Source organism: Poromitra crassiceps (genome assembly GCF_964638095.1).
Source record: "Poromitra crassiceps genome assembly, chromosome: 26".
Taxonomy (NCBI): Eukaryota; Metazoa; Chordata; class Actinopteri; order Beryciformes; family Melamphaidae; genus Poromitra; species Poromitra crassiceps.
In genome coordinates, this window is record NC_139640.1 from 6,107,563 (window position 1) to 6,123,315 (window position 15,753).

Consider the following 15,753-nt stretch of genomic DNA (forward strand, 5'->3'; position numbering starts at 1 on the left):
TGGGAGTTCTATAGAAGTCTATTGGACTACCCTGCACGTTGTGGGAGTTCTATAGAAGTTATTGGACTATACCCTGCATGTTGTGGGAGTTATATAGAAGTCTACTGGACTACCTTGCACGGTGTGGGAGTTCTATAGAAGTTATTGGACTATACCCTGCATGTTGTGGGAGTTATATAGAAGTCTACTGGACTACCTTGCACGGTGTGGGAGTTCTATAGAAGTTATTGGACTACATGTATACCCTGCATGTTGTGGGAGTTATATAGAAGTCTACTGGACTACCTTGCACGGTGTGGGAGTTCTATAGAAGTTATTGGACTATACCCTGCATGTTGTGGGAGTTATATAGAAGTCTACTGGACTACCTTGCATGGTGTGGGAGTTCTATAGAAGTTATTGGACTATACCCTGCATGTTGTGGGAGTTATATAGAAGTCTACTGGACTACCTTGCACGGTGTGGGAGTTCTATAGAAGTTATTGGACTATACCCTGCATGTTGTGGGAGTTATATAGAAGTCTACTGGACTACCTTGCATGGTGTGGGAATTCGATAGAATTTATTGGACTACCCTGCATGTTGTGGGAGTTCTATAGAAGTCTATTGGACTACCCCGGCACGTTGTGGGAGTTCTATAGAAGTTATTGGACTATACCCTGCATGGTGTGGGAGTTCTATAGAAGTCTATTGGACTACCCTGCACGTTGTGGGAGTTCTATAGAAGTTATTGGACTATACCCTGCATGTTGTGGGAGTTCTATAGAAGTCTATTGGACTACCCTGCACGTTGTGGGAGTTCTATAGAAGTTATTGGACTATACCCTGCACGTTGTGGGAGTTCTATAGAAGTTATTGGACTACCCTGCATGTTGTGGGAGTTCTATAGGGTCTATCCTGCACATTGACAAATGAGGAAAAAGGGGTACCCAGTGTGTTAAAAAAAAGTGACACCAAGGGGTCCTGACCAAACCTCAGGATTTGGGGTGAGCGGGGTCGGGTCACCTGAGCGGGTTGGGTCACCTGAGCGGGTTGGGTCACCTGAGCGGGTTGGGTCACCTGAGCGGGTTGGGTCACCTGAGCGGGTTGGGTCACCTGAGCGGGTTGCGTCACCTGAGCGGGTTGGGTCACCTGAGCAGGTTGGGTCACCTGAGCGGGTTGGGTCACCTGAGCGGGTTGGGTCACCTGAGCGGGTTGGGTCACCTGAGCGGGTTGGGTCACCTGAGCGGGTTGGGTCACCTGAGCGGGTTGGGTCACCTGAGCGGGTTGGGTCACCTGAGCGGGTTGGGTCACCTGTCGCTCACACCGTGTTTCTGTTTCAGGCTAAACCAGTCCGCCGCAGGCCGCCCCGCTCCTTGCAGCTAGCCAAACCCAAGGACGACCAGGAGGTGAGGGGACCTCAGTGTGTGTGTGTGTGTGTGTGTGTGTGTGTGTGTGTGTGTGTGTGTGTGTGTGTGTGTGTGTGTGTGTCTGTCTGTCTGTCTGTCTGTCTGTCTGTCCTCCTCATTCATATTTTTTCACACGCTGGTACAGGGAGAGAAGCAGGAAGTGACGTTCACTTTGGTTCTCTATAATAAACGATGCCAGTCGTAACAGTGTGTGTCTGTGTGTGTGCGCACGCGCGCGCATGCGTGGTGCGTGTACGTGTGTCTGACCTCCTGTGTGTGTGTGTGTGTGTGTGTGTGTGTGTGTGTGTGTGTGTCTGCGTGTGTGTTGCAGAAAGCCCCAGGCCCCACCTCTCCTCTGCCGGTGAAGGTGAAGAGGAACTCAGCTCTGATTGAGAAGCTTAATGTGAGACGCTGCTGCCCCCTGCTGTCTGCAGGGACAACACACACACACACACACACACACACACACACACACACACACACACACAGTGCCCCCTGCTGTCTGCAGAATTATAACAGTTTAGTCTCAAATGTGGAGATTTTGACCAGAATCCTTCACACACCACCTCAAAATAATAATAATAATAATAATAATGATAATGATTGGATTTATATAGCGCCTTTCCAAGTGCTCAAAGCGCTTCACAGAATCATTATTCGTTCACACCATTCGTACCGGTGGTTCGAAAGCGTGGCAGCCACACATCGGCGCTCAACGGCCCCTCCGACCACCATCATTCATGTCTACATTCATACCAATCATACGAGGCAAGGAGGGTTAAGTGTCTTGCCCAAGGACACAACGACAGCAGCTGGGAGGGAGCGGGGATCGAACCGCCAACCCTTGCGTCATTGGCCGACCCGCTCTACCTTCTGAGCTAAAGCCGCCCCAAAAGTCATATACATTGGTTAAAAGCAGAAAAAAGGGTTTAGTCCTGCTTTAATGTTTAATGGTATGGTTTTAAACAACTACTGTAATGGCATGCTGATTGGTCTGACAGCATACTATTGTTGAAAATACAAATACAAATGTGCCAAAAATGTGTTTTAAATGAATAAAATCTTGTTTTTTTTTACCATATAAGATGTGGGTGGCCATTACGTCAAATGACGAGCTGGGAGCAACTACGGGTAGAGAAATCATAGTAAGAATTTGCGAGTAGGAACTCCGAGTTGACGCAAAGTTTTATTTTATTTTTCCCAGTAGCAAGTGGTAATTTGCAACCGCCGAGTTATAAACAATGCAGTATTCATCACCTTAGATTTACAAGATGACGACATTTTGATGTGTTCACTTTGCATTGATATACGATATGATATTGATGATGTATCGATACTAATACGATACTAATGTTGCGTGACGCGGTTCGCGGTCTTAAAGGGATACACACACAAATGAGGGATATACACGCAAATGCTGCATCAGGTATCAATGGGTTAAAAAACTGCCAAATGGCACAGTGGACAAGTCAACAGTAGTGTACTGCACTGTTTACAATTGTGCATTTATTTTCTGTTCAAGATATATTTTGTAGACATTGTTACCTCCTGTCTACATTGCACTTCTATTGAATTGAAAATAAATCTAAAATTCAAGATCACAAAGTACAAAATTTTATTTGCATTCATTTGATTCCCAATCACGACACACTGGTAAGAATGATTAATATCTAATTAAAAATGCTTTGCAATGCAAAATAATGGCATTTTAAACATGCGATACAAAGATGCAATTAATCGCGATTAACTCAATCTAGCTCGATACATCGCCACACCCCTACTACACATTTACACTATAGTAACGACAGACAACAAAGCCTATATTAAACTATCTCTCTCTCTGTTTCTCTCTCTCCCTCTCTTTCTGTCTATCTCTCTCTCCCTCTCTCTATCTGTCTGTCTCATTCTCTCCGTCTCTCTCTCCCTCCCTCTCTTTCTGTCTATCTCTCGCTCTCTCTGTCTCCCTCTGCAGGCTAACTTGGCCCTCTCTCCCACGGCCCTCCTGCCCTCTCCTAAGAGCCCTGGGCTGAGGTTGCTGCCGCCCTCCTTCACCCTGCCCTCCCCCAGTGGCCCCTCCCCCCCTGTAACCACGGTAACGCCCACGGTGACCCCCGCCGTGACCCCCACCAGCCCCGCCCACCGGAGTGAGGAGCAAGGCCCCGCCTCCTTCGAAGCTCCTCCCACCGCCGCCGACGGATCCATACTGCCCAGCATCAACAAGGTGTTTGTGTGTGTGTGTGTGTGTGTGTGTGGTAAAATAGTGTAAACTACCGTACTTGAAGTTTCTATCCCCACACAGGGTTGTGGCTAGATGGGGTACAGCCACGAACTGAAGTGCCATAAAACTCTTCAAACATCTTTCATTGCATTTTTATTTTTGTTTTAAGGATGTTGGTATTAAAGGAGAATTTCGTTTTCTTTTTACCTGGAGCCCTCTCCTCACATTAATTATTATCTGACGACTCACCCAGTGTTCTCCGCAGCGATTTGGACCGTCGTAGGCGTTCATAGTAATTCATATATGACTCAGTCTGTTCATCAAACATACCTTTCATTAGTTGATGACACTCTTGGCGCACCCCTCTTGAAATGGGAAACCTTTTGGAAACGTTGGGATACAGAATAACAGAAGTATTTATATCTTTATAGAACATAGCAATAGTATTAATACAATTATTACCAAAACCAAAAATCTGCATAGCTTGTATAATGGAAGAATGTTCATCTGCTATTGGTTGATCTTTGTTGTCAGGTGATGTCATCACCTGTTGTATGCAATAGAAAATGACCTCATATCCTGTCGGTCTCTGCTCTGATTGGTCCTTTACCAGGGAAGAGCTCGCCACTCCCTCAGGCGACGCCCTCCGTCCCGCAGGGGCAGGAAGTCCAGCAGCGGAGACGAAGTGGGTGTGGCCACCGGAGACAAGGACACGCCCCTCTCTCCTCCCAGCGAATCGGAGACCAAGACGGCAGGACCAGAGGAAGAGGGAAGAGACGGAGACGTCTTCGACAAGGAAGTGACCGCAGAGGAGGTGAAGAAGGAAACATCTGTATGTCCTGAAGGGGACACGGTGCTGAAAACAGAGGCAGGAGAGACAGAGGTAGGGGTGGGCGATATGACCCTAACATAATATAACGTTATTTCTGCGAAAATGAAATTGTTGACGATATGACAAATTACTAGGGGTGACTCCAGTCGACGATTCATCCAAAGGAGCCCGATTTGAATGCCAATCTCACAGTCGAATAGTCGCAAAAACATGGTTATGAATCAAGGATCATTCAAATCCGGCTATATGGGGTGCTGAATTTCTGATTTTACATAGAATTGCTTGGTTTCTCCCATTAGATCGTGTTATAGCCTATTTTGGTATAAGTATCAGCCTATTAATACCGTTAAACCAAGTCCCAAATAAACAAACAAATCAACCACGATCATGCCAATGGATTTTCCTATTTGCCAATTATTTATTTTTTTAAGAAAAAAAGGGGGGGCAGTTGAATATTCATATTAAACAGCCAAATCCGATCCATCTGACAGAATTCTGAGTTGGGTACAGCCCTACAAAATACTGAAAAATATTGTATTAGTAATTACAAGAACATACAATTGCAACAAAATAAGTGTTATCATTTCATATGTCAGCATAAACATAAACAGTTTGCCTTCAAATATTCAAATATGCCTTCAAATATTACCGTGGTTTGTTGTACATGCTCTTTTGTAAGCAAACCACTCCCACACAACTAAAGCCACTCCCCTTTTTGGAATTAACTCCTCCCCCGTGGAGGCGCTTTCAGCTTGTTGTTGCTGTTACGCAGCGTTATGGTACAATGTCATTAGATCAACAAGTCGGAATATTGCCATTATCACGATATGACATGAAAGATTGAATATGAATTGTAACAATATATCGATAATGATACAATATGTCACTACACCCCTAGACGGAGGTTAAGACGGAGAGAGAGGAACCACAGGAACCTGGAGCTCAGTCAGAGGGCCACGGAGACGAGAGGAACCAGGAAGACGAGGAGACCGGACTCAGGAGAGAGGAGGAGGAGGGACCCGAGAAGAACCAGGAAGACCAGGAGACCGGACCCGGGGGAGAGGAGGGAGGGAGAGAAAAGCATGAAAACCAGGAGACCGGACCCAGGGGAGAGGAGGGAGGGGGAGAGAAGCAGGAGGAGCTGACCAGGAAAGAGGAAGAGCTGGAAGAAAAATCTGGTGAAGAAGGGAAGGGCCAGACGGACACAGACAGCAAAGCAGGAGATGTGAGCCAGGTGAATTCTCATCAAAATTACTTTGGGTCATTCCGCAGTCCAGCCACACAGATCTTCAGTGCAAAATAGACCGATTTCACAAACAACTTTCACTCCTTACTGCCCTTTCACACAGCTAGTGGCAATGCACACATCTTGTGCAAGGTAGAGCGCAAACTCCTCGACACTAGGCTACTACTAGACTCACGAGGTCAGGCCCTCCGCGAATCACAAGTCAGCATTTCCGGGTTTTCCCGGACGAAAAGCTGCGGAAAGCCTCTGATTGAATGGCTGGGCTATAACAGAAGTCTGACACTCAAAATCAAAATGATCAAAATGTATCGCCCCACAAGTTGCGTCACGCAAATAAGTGGTTGGTCAATTCTGTTTGTCATGCATTTTCATTTGCTCTCCCCAACCACTTTTCAAGAGTTCTATCCCAGATGTAGATAATAGGGAGTTTAAGCAACCACGGCTTGGAGCAACGGCAACGGCATCGAGACCCACTTTGCGCATGTGCGATTCTATCTAGCCACCTCCCCCTGTTGTAGCTCAGCTGCCGACTACGGGGAAGCAAACTCGTCGTGCATTAAAGCTTACATAAACACCAGGTAACATGTAAGGTTTAGTAGAAATCAAGGTTATGGGTTGCTACATACCTTCCTCTAATGGGGGTTTGGAGGGAACACACCAGAGAAGCCAGCCTTACTGCATTGTCTGCTTGGAGGCTGGCTACTTATAGCGGCAGACCAAATTGATGAACCTAGAGCACCTGGTGTGTTTTAATTAGTGGGCGGGACCCACAGGATTAGATTAGATTAGATTAGATTAGATTAGATTAGATTAGATTAGATTTATTTTGAACATGGTGAAAACAAAAACAAAAACAAAGATACAAAATAAAAGAAATATAGGCAAGAAGTGCCAAACAATCATAGTCAATTGGAATTCACCGCATACAATAGACAGCAAATTCACAATCAATTTACATTTGAAAAGGAGTAGCAAGAAGTTAATACTTATCAAGTCCTAGTTTTATATCTATAGGCTTTATATGACAGTATTATACTGTAATAACATGTTATACTACTGTAATAATATATAAGAGTGAGATGTGTACATACTCACATTATATCCATAATAATATCACACATACTATAGAGTTGTGCCTAGTACATTTGTAGCATACCATGTACACATACTAAAACACTTGTGTGTTTATACGCTCACACACACACACACACACACACACACACACACACACACACACACACACACACACACACACACACACACACACCCTGCTAGAAAATCTCAGATAATATTTCATATATTTTGGTGGGACAGCATTGCGATATAACATGTTGGAGATGGCCCAGGACCTGACTGCCTCGTCTCTGTTCCCACACAGCAGACACAGTGCCAGAGTCCAGACGGGTGATGAGGCGACTGCCAGGCGTAATACCACCATGTGACTCCGGGGGCGTCGGGAGGAAGACTGCAACCACGCCCTTCCTCACCTCACCTCACCCAGGCCACGCCCCTCCTCCCCTCACCAGGCTGCAGGGGAACTAGGGATGTTAACATTGCCATTATGGCCGGAAAACCGATATTTACCAATGTCGATATGATCGGTATAAAAACACATTTCTATGATAACCCCCTTTTGTACATAGTGAAAAAACACCTGTAAACACTGTGAATTTGAAAAAGTACAGTCTTTCGTTTATTTCCAAAATATTTGGAAAAGTTCATAAATATTTACCGCATTGTTTCCTCTCAATATCAAACGACATCAGCCGATACCGATATGATTGCCGATATATCGCGCGTCCCTACAGGGGACGCATGAACAGAACAGAACAAAGACTACACACACACACACACACACACACACACACACACACACACACACACACACACACACACACACACACACACACACACACACACAGACAGACAGACAGACGATCAGAGGAGCTTTCCTAAGACCCGGGTGTTTGCACTTCCGGTTCACCCGTCTAAATGTCGATGAGATTTTTCGATTGGAATTTCAGTTAAATGCCTGAAATAAGGAATCTGGTTGACCTTATTCGATTGACGTCACTCATGTACGGGCACGCCCACCGCCGCCATATTGTCGACATAGCGCTTCAGCTCTCAAGTGACGGCCTATGTGGAGCAGCGTTTATAGGAAGCTAGCCGCTGTTAGCGTTACCTGTATCGTTCCAATTGTGTGCGGATGGCGACCTGCGTTAGGCATGGCTGTAGTAATGACAGCAATAAAGTCCCCGTGGTTTGTTTCTATCTCTACCGTCCACAGACGTGAAGGGAGCGAGACTGAGGATACGTCAGCAGCACAGGAGATGTGTGGATAGTTAGGAGAGACAGGTGAAACTTTCTGACAGCTCCTCACAGCAAAGTCTGTTCACCTCGTTCTTTTGTTTATTTATTACAGGCATTAGCGGCAGCATACAAACAACTGTGTTTTTTTTTATTGCTGTCATTACCATCGCTATTTTGTAATGGAACAGAAAAGACAATAAGGCTGTTACTAGTTGTCAGCTGCAGCGCTGTGTGCGCGCAGGACGGTATGTCAACAATATGGTGGCGTCCAGGGTTAGCGAATAAGGTCTATAGTTTATGAAACAGCGAACTTTGTATCCAGTAAGATAGACAACTTTCATGACTTTTGAAGCATTTTCTGAAAATCTCAATTCAAAGAAAATCACATTAACAAAAAAGTCACAAAAGTGGTCCTCGTTTGTGTAGATTCTCTTGCTGAACACAAAGTTTGCCGTTGTTTTAGTTGCCTAAACATAAGCCACGTTTTATTTGCGTGATGTCTTCAAATTAACCCACGTTTGTTTTCAAATAGACGTTGAGGATCCAACGTTACAATGTTAGGGCCGTTACTGTGAAAGTACGTTTTGTGCTGTGGCCCAACGTTGATATTTCACCATTACTTTGGAGATGGTGTTGCAGTGACGGCTCATTCTTAGAACAGATTGCGGTTGTTGTTTTTTCCAGAATGTCTTGTTTTTATTTTATGATCAGCCTGTGTCGTGTCTTTCTTTTTTAATTACCATGCAGTTGGGTGTTGTTGTTTTTTTAATGATCTTTGTGGACTTTTATTTGAACCATGAATGTTTTCAGCGATTGAACTTTTCTGAGGTAAAATGCCAGCAGCTTTAGATGTTTTTACTTTTGTCGGTTGTCTTGACGCAGATCTGTCTACCATAATAGACCATTTTCACAGCCATCACTTCGTGTTTCAAAGGCAGGGTGCAACCAACAACATTAATGAGGGCCTGACCTAAGTGGAATGGAAGTTGGAAACAATCATTGATGTTTTGGTTACACCTGTGATTACATTGCCTTAGAGACAGGAAATGGCTGCTTTGAAAATGGGTTTAGAGCTCATGTGCACACGGAGTCTCTGGTTTTGATACCACAGCAGTAAAATGTGTTGGTTGAATGGCCTGTTTGTCTTGTTGTGTTTTGACCATCAGGGGGCAGCACAGGATGTCTGCTGACAGCCTGTCTGAGTGTCATGCATTGATAGTATAATAGATGGATGAACTGAGCTCATTGGGTTTGGCAAAATGAAGCCCACTCCTGATATTGTTTCACTCAGTTTGATTGGATGAATGGATTTTCCTGGTGCATTGTGGGAAATCTGTTCAAATCTGGAGCCGCGAATACAGGAAGGGACGTGAGCATGTGTGGAGTCGGGGGAGGGTCCGGTCCCCGCTTAGCCGCTGTTTGCTAATGAATGTTGCTAACGAATGTTGCTAGCCTTGTGTACAGTGCATATAGTAGTCTATGCTAGCTGTTTGCTAGCTGTTGCTGGGTAACTTTTAGCCAGAGAGTGGATATTATCTCCAGACCTTGCGTCACCAGCCTGCCGCTTGACTTTTTCCTGCTTCTTGCACAAAATCGAGGTAATCTTAGTTGCTAACGTAATAGCATAGCATGACATTAACGTAACGTTACATGTCCATTTGTCATTACAGGAGGACTACCGTTATAGAGTAGCAGAAGTTACCGTGTTAATGTTAAACATTATTGCATGCTGCACAGATTCGGACGTAGACGGTAAACAAACGCAGTTCTGTTTCCCTTCCTCTTTGAGATGAGGCAGAGCGTTTACTCAGCTATATCTATCTAACGTTAGATCAACTGTAGCCTATCAATCAATGAGGGGGAACAAGGGGGTTAAACTCCTCTGGATAGTTTATCCACCTCTGCATTTACGGTAGCCTATTTACCAATCGCACGTAGTGTTGGGTAAACAATAACACACAAGCCAAATGCTTTTGTCAATAAACATTGCCAACAAAGATAGCCTTGTTGTATATTATCATGTATCTGAATGTCGCAAATATGATCGCAGAACAATCCATTACTAGTTGTCTGGTCAGAGGCAGGTTGGATAAAATGATCAGAAGTGATATAAAGATTGTTGATGTCGAGTGAACACGAACTACGAACCGAAGATTGGACCAGAGGACATGACGACGGAGAAACAACCGACCAACAGCACTGCTTCAAATCAACGAATGCTTTATATTTATTGAAATGAAATATGGTGATATCTGGTGGTCTGAAATCACTCTCTCTAGCTAGGCTAACTGGCTCATATTGTGTCATATTGTGACGTCTGAATCGGTGTCTCATAACTTTATAATAGCATAACGTTACTGTAGCCTGGATGACGTTAGCTAATGCTACCCAGCCTTCCATTGGCATATGCTGTTTCACAGAGTATCTAGCTTGTTTACAGTATCTTAAACAGACTGTATGCATTACATGCTACACCATGCAACATCGATATCATTCAAACAATGGTTCCTTTCCCATACCATGGTGCGCTGAACTGTACAGAATTGCTGTGAAAAAGTTCAGATAATTTCACCCTAAATGTGTCCAGGTGATCAGCTCTGAAGCCCCGGCTTGTATGGTCGCTACCCGTCCGCTAAAATCCGATTTCGATATAGGTGTTACTTTGATAAACTGACCTCATAACGGGGATGTATACTGTTACGTGTGTCTACTAACATCATTAAAAGATCATAAAGATAACGCTGTTTCTGCTCATGGCCGTAGCCAGGGTTTGATAAATCCGGAGGTCATTTTAGCGCGGCGTGGGGGGTCCAGGGGGGGCTGAGCACCCCTCCCGTAATTTTTTTTTGTCCATTTTGAAGTAAAATGCTTCAATCTGGTGCACTTTGAGAGCAAAATTTAGAGGCTAGATCTATAAAGAACTACAGACATATTAGATTAATATCCTCCTTACTGTGCTGTTGCTTTACAATGATACAAAAAATAAATGTCTCCCCACATAATATATATTCTGCATACAGGTCACATATGGCAGAATACCGCTCAACATACAATCTCTTGCTGATATGTAGATATAGGTTTTTATATTATGGCCACCTTAAAAATCCAAGATGGCCACCATAATATTATATTTGCAGGAAGTGGATCCTATCAAAAATGGCAAACTATGGCTATGGGCAGCATTTGTGGACAATTTGGCGCTTTTGTCAAATAGTCCACATTCATCTCAAAGGTAGCGCTAAGCCACCTACTGTGTCAACTAAACTCATTAAAACCATCTGACTTGATTTCTTTTTAATCTGACACTATTTTTTATAGCTAAAATTGTATTCCTTGGCCTTGAAAATGTATGTGTAGACACTGAAATTGTGATCCTAAGTGGTTTAGAAACTGTGATATTGTAAGAAATAGGTTTCGTTAGGACGTGATTTTGAAATTCCAAGATGGCCGCCATAACAACGTTTTTGGAGGTGGATCCTATAAAAAAATGGAACGGCGACGGAATTCTGAGTAAGTAAAAAAAAAAGTGGTGCTTTTGTCAGAAATGTCCACATCCAGTTGCTAAGCCGCCTGACTAATAGGCTTTTGGTTCTATCAAAGCCTTTATTTTTTGTATTGAGTGATAAACTTTAATAAAACACTCATATTATATCAGAAGTTCTTTGTTTTGTGTTCACAATAGTCATGTCAGTTAGATTTGGTTAGCTATAAACCATTAGGCTATCTGTGTGTTTCCACCTGATTAAAGAAAAGACATTGGGCCCTATACACCTGTCATACAGGCGATATCCCCTATTAGCGCTTGCACACCTGTTTGCGCGTGCCCTAAGGCAGGGAAGATTCCAGTCCGCTGTCCAGGTGTTATGCCGAGTTTTGCACCCCCGCCAGGCAGCAGCAAAACACATCCCCACCTCACGGGGACATATTGTCATTATTTATACAGAAATGTAACTGTGTATAATTGTCTGGTAGACGTGACCTCCATGATTTCTAAGTTAAAACAGCCCCGAAATATGTTGGGGATGCAATTCCCCGCGGGGATGCGGAAACGTTCACGGCACGTGTCGCAGGCGCAAATTAGAGCCGCAAAATCATCTGCGCCCCAAAATGCCTGCGCTAACGGGATTTGGACTGTCTTTAGGCCTACCAGAATTGTTCACAGGTGTGGCCAGGCAATGCCTGGGCGTTGCATCAATAAAAACCGTCTCGCAATCGCTGCTTGCACGAGGTAGCTAAACTCTTGGCTTAGAATTTGGAAATTTACAACAGACCACAGATGTGGTAAAGATGCATTCAACTAAAATCCCTATCAATGGGAAATTAATGCTATCAAAATCATCAGTTTAAAAAAAATGTTATTACAATATTAGGACATTTTATTACATTATTGGTCAAGTTGTCATTTGGTTTTATAAAAAAAAAAAAAGTAAGTCCATATGGTATTACATGTTCAGTCTCTTGTTGGTTCTCTTGACTGTTGAATGTAGCTGCATCATGTGACAAAGTAATTTCCTGCAAAGGATCAATAAAGTGTATCTACATTTTCAGGAAATTATTAAATTATTGGGTGCTACAAGTAGTAATAGGACTAGTACTACTACTACTACTAGTTTAAATAAAAGACATTGTAAGTTTAAAAACTTTATTAGTAAGGCAACATAAAGCATGATTGGTTCCAATCAACTTCCAGTTTTTTACAGAATATATTGTCAACACTGTGCTGGAGGACGAGCCGGTGCTAAGATGGAGATCAGGTTCACATTAAACTAGAGATTTACATTTAGAGTCTTCTTCCCTCAACTAAAGGGATCACCACCATCCCGGACAATCAAAAAGCATCTCAATTCACTTTAATAAAAAAACAAAGTGTTCACTATGTACATGTTGGTGTGATCACACACAGACCCGCCTGCTGTGGCAGTATAAAAATAAATACAAAGATTTTATACAGCTACACTCAGGAGATTTAGTAGATGGAGTAGATTTAGTCGCTCAACAGTGACCGCCCACATTTCCGCAGCTCTGGTTCCATCACAGAATTCCCCATTCATTTCCTCCATAGATGTTTTATTATGTTGTGGAATGTTTAGAACCATTTTTCCTCACGTTTTACTTTTGGACACATAACAGATTAAAATAATCTGAGATCTGAGAGAGCTATCTCAGTCATTTAAAAAGTGATATATATATATATAGGAGAGTTTCTAATTCATGGAAATATCAAAAAATTAAAATGTCAAATTTTCACCATGTGCTTTTGCAGGCCACCACACATATAAAGAGCTTTAAACCTGGAACCAAACCAACCAGCCAGCTACTGAATCATGAGTGACCATAAAACATTTGACTTGGAGCAACAACAAGAAAAAGCTGGGGGATCTAAAGTATACTTTTTCCATGTTTTTAATTTTTAGTTTTTGCTCAGAGTCCAATGTTTTATGGTCACTCACAATTCACTAGCTTCCTGGTTGGTTTGGTTCCAGGCTTAAAACTCGTTAAATAAGGATTTTTCAAAACATCTATGGAGAAAATTAATGGGGGAATTCTCTTATTGAACAGGAGCTGCGAAGAGGTCGCAGTTAAGCCTCAGTGGTTCTCAAACTTTTTCACGTCAAGGACCCCTAAACTGACACAAATTAGACCACGGACCCCCATTTGATTGGATTTGGTCCCAGGGTCCCCCCCATCTGATAAGATTCTTGCTTTTAGATGTTTTATTGCAGAAAGTGTATCAAACCCATCACCAAAGTTGTCATACATTGTGTCATTGTGTTACTTGGAATCATAGTGAAAACAAATCATTCCCCCTTTTGCTGGGTCCCCCTGAAGGATCCCTGGTGGGCTCAGCGCTGTGAAATTGACCGATCTTAAAGGAACACTCCGCCCATTTTCAACCAGCTTTGTATCATTAGAACATCAGTAGTTTGACAGTTATTGAGAGTTGATTTGAGTTCATGAGTTATTAATTTGAGTTAGTGTGGACCAGTGATGTCACTGGTCCACACTTTAACACTCAATAACTGTCAAATTAAATGACAGACTTCAAAACAGTTTACAGTTTTCTGATATACTACTGATGTTCTAATGATACAAAGCTGGTTGAAAATGGGCGGAGTGTTCCTTTAAGTCCCCCCCCCCACCCCACACCCTCCATAGAGATGTTACCTGTTTCGAAATATCCTATTGCTGCAAAAGTACTGCCACAGTGGTCACGGTAATGGTTGGATTTTTTGTTTGTTTGCACCAGTAAGAGTCCAACAAGAGGTTTGTTTGTTTGCACCAGTAAGAGTCCAACAAGAGGTTTGTTTGTTTGCACCAGTAAGAGTCCAACAAGAGGTTTGTTTGTTTGCACCAGTAAGAGTCCAACAAGAGGTTTGTTTGTTTGCACCAGTAAGAGTCCAACAAGAGGTTTGTTTGTTTGCACCAGTAAGAGTCCAACAAGAGGTTTGTTTGTTTGCACCAGTAAGAGTCCAACAAGAGGTTTGTTTGTTTGCACCAGTAAGAGTCCAACAAGAGGTTTGTTTGTTTGCACCAGTAAGAGTCCAACAAGAGGTTTGTTTGTTTGCACCAGTAAAGCTGTGTTCACACCGAGATATTTATTTTTCGCTCTGTCGCTTGATTCAACCCTTTGGAATCGCTCTGTCGCTCTGTTTAAATCGCTCATCAACAGGCACACGAAATGACGGACATGTGGGGGATATAACGTTACGCAATGTCATGCTGTTTGTCCACTACGAGCCACCGTCATTGTTTACAAGCTAAGCCTATCGGCGTGCTCCTAATGCGAGCTGCATACCGGTAGTACAGACTTCACTTCATGTCAGCTGTCAGCCTGTCAATGCAGTTTGTTGCCACACAATAAACCAGCGGTTTGTTCCAAGCCAGAGTGATCCTTGACTCGCTCTCACACGGCAGCCAATCAGTGTTGAACAGCGAGCGACTGATGCCAGCGTATTTTCGCTCGAGTTGGGATATTTCATCTTGAGCGACGAGCGTATTTTCGCTCTGTCGCTCTGTCTCTGCCGCTCGGACGCCCAGCGATTATTCTCCCAGGCGAATATATGCTCAATCGCTCGTTTGCATTGACTTTGTATGTAAACTCGACGCCAGCAACAAACTTTAATAGGTCGGTGTGAACGCCCCTTAAGAGTCCAACAAGAGGTCATATGAAAGCTGAGAATCTCACTGAACTACCAGCCGAAGAAAAACACTTAGTGCTGCGACAGGCGTTGGCAATAAGGTACTTTGATACAGGTATCTGTACTTACTGTTGCTAGGTAGGTCCAACTTTTAGCCTACAGCTGACAGTCAAACAAGAGTGTCAAACAAACGTCAATATCTCAAAATCTAGACATTGCATCGCTTATTATTTTTGACATTGTGAGTGTATGTCGTGTTAAAGAAAGTGCAGCCTGGAAAGTCAGCTAGAGGGAATTGTGACATCACACACTCTAGGCTGGCTCCATAGGCTGCTACAAACTCGCCCAACTGTTATTGGAGCACAGAGCAAAAAGGGGCGGAACAAAGAGAGAGTTTGAACGGTTTCAGCTGTCAACAGCTCTATTGAACTTTTAACATTCAGTTTGGTTTCTATAGAATAATCCAACCCATAATATGAGCGCGAGCTGATCCAGGATCCTAATCTGTTATGAATGTGACGGTTAAAGCGCCTCCAAATGCTCAATTCTAGCACTTTTTAATTAGGCTATTATTATTTGCCTGTCAGAGAGGAAAATAAGCTCTGTGTATTGGAGAA

General features: G+C 43.3%; 1 protein-coding gene across 2 annotated transcripts in view; it reads left to right on the top strand.

The window, feature by feature from the left end:
- Window positions 1-10,091, top strand: part of dub (duboraya) — a 25,174-nt gene extending 15,083 nt beyond the window's left edge. Inside the window, exons 3-8 of one of the 2 annotated variants that reach the window (XM_083661384.1) lie at window positions 1,323-1,388; window positions 1,720-1,791; window positions 3,361-3,609; window positions 4,220-4,489; window positions 5,337-5,663; window positions 7,063-10,091. In XM_083661384.1, coding sequence (XP_083517510.1) covers window positions 1,323-1,388; window positions 1,720-1,791; window positions 3,361-3,609; window positions 4,220-4,489; window positions 5,337-5,663; window positions 7,063-7,092 — 1,014 coding nt within the window. In that variant the 3' untranslated portion in view covers window positions 7,093-10,091. Of the gene's footprint in view, window positions 1-1,322; window positions 1,389-1,719; window positions 1,792-3,360; window positions 3,610-4,219; window positions 4,490-5,336; window positions 5,673-7,062 lie in introns of both variants that reach the window. The other variant, XM_083661383.1, reaches the window with a different exon arrangement.
- Window positions 10,092-15,753: the final 5,662 nt, after the last annotated feature.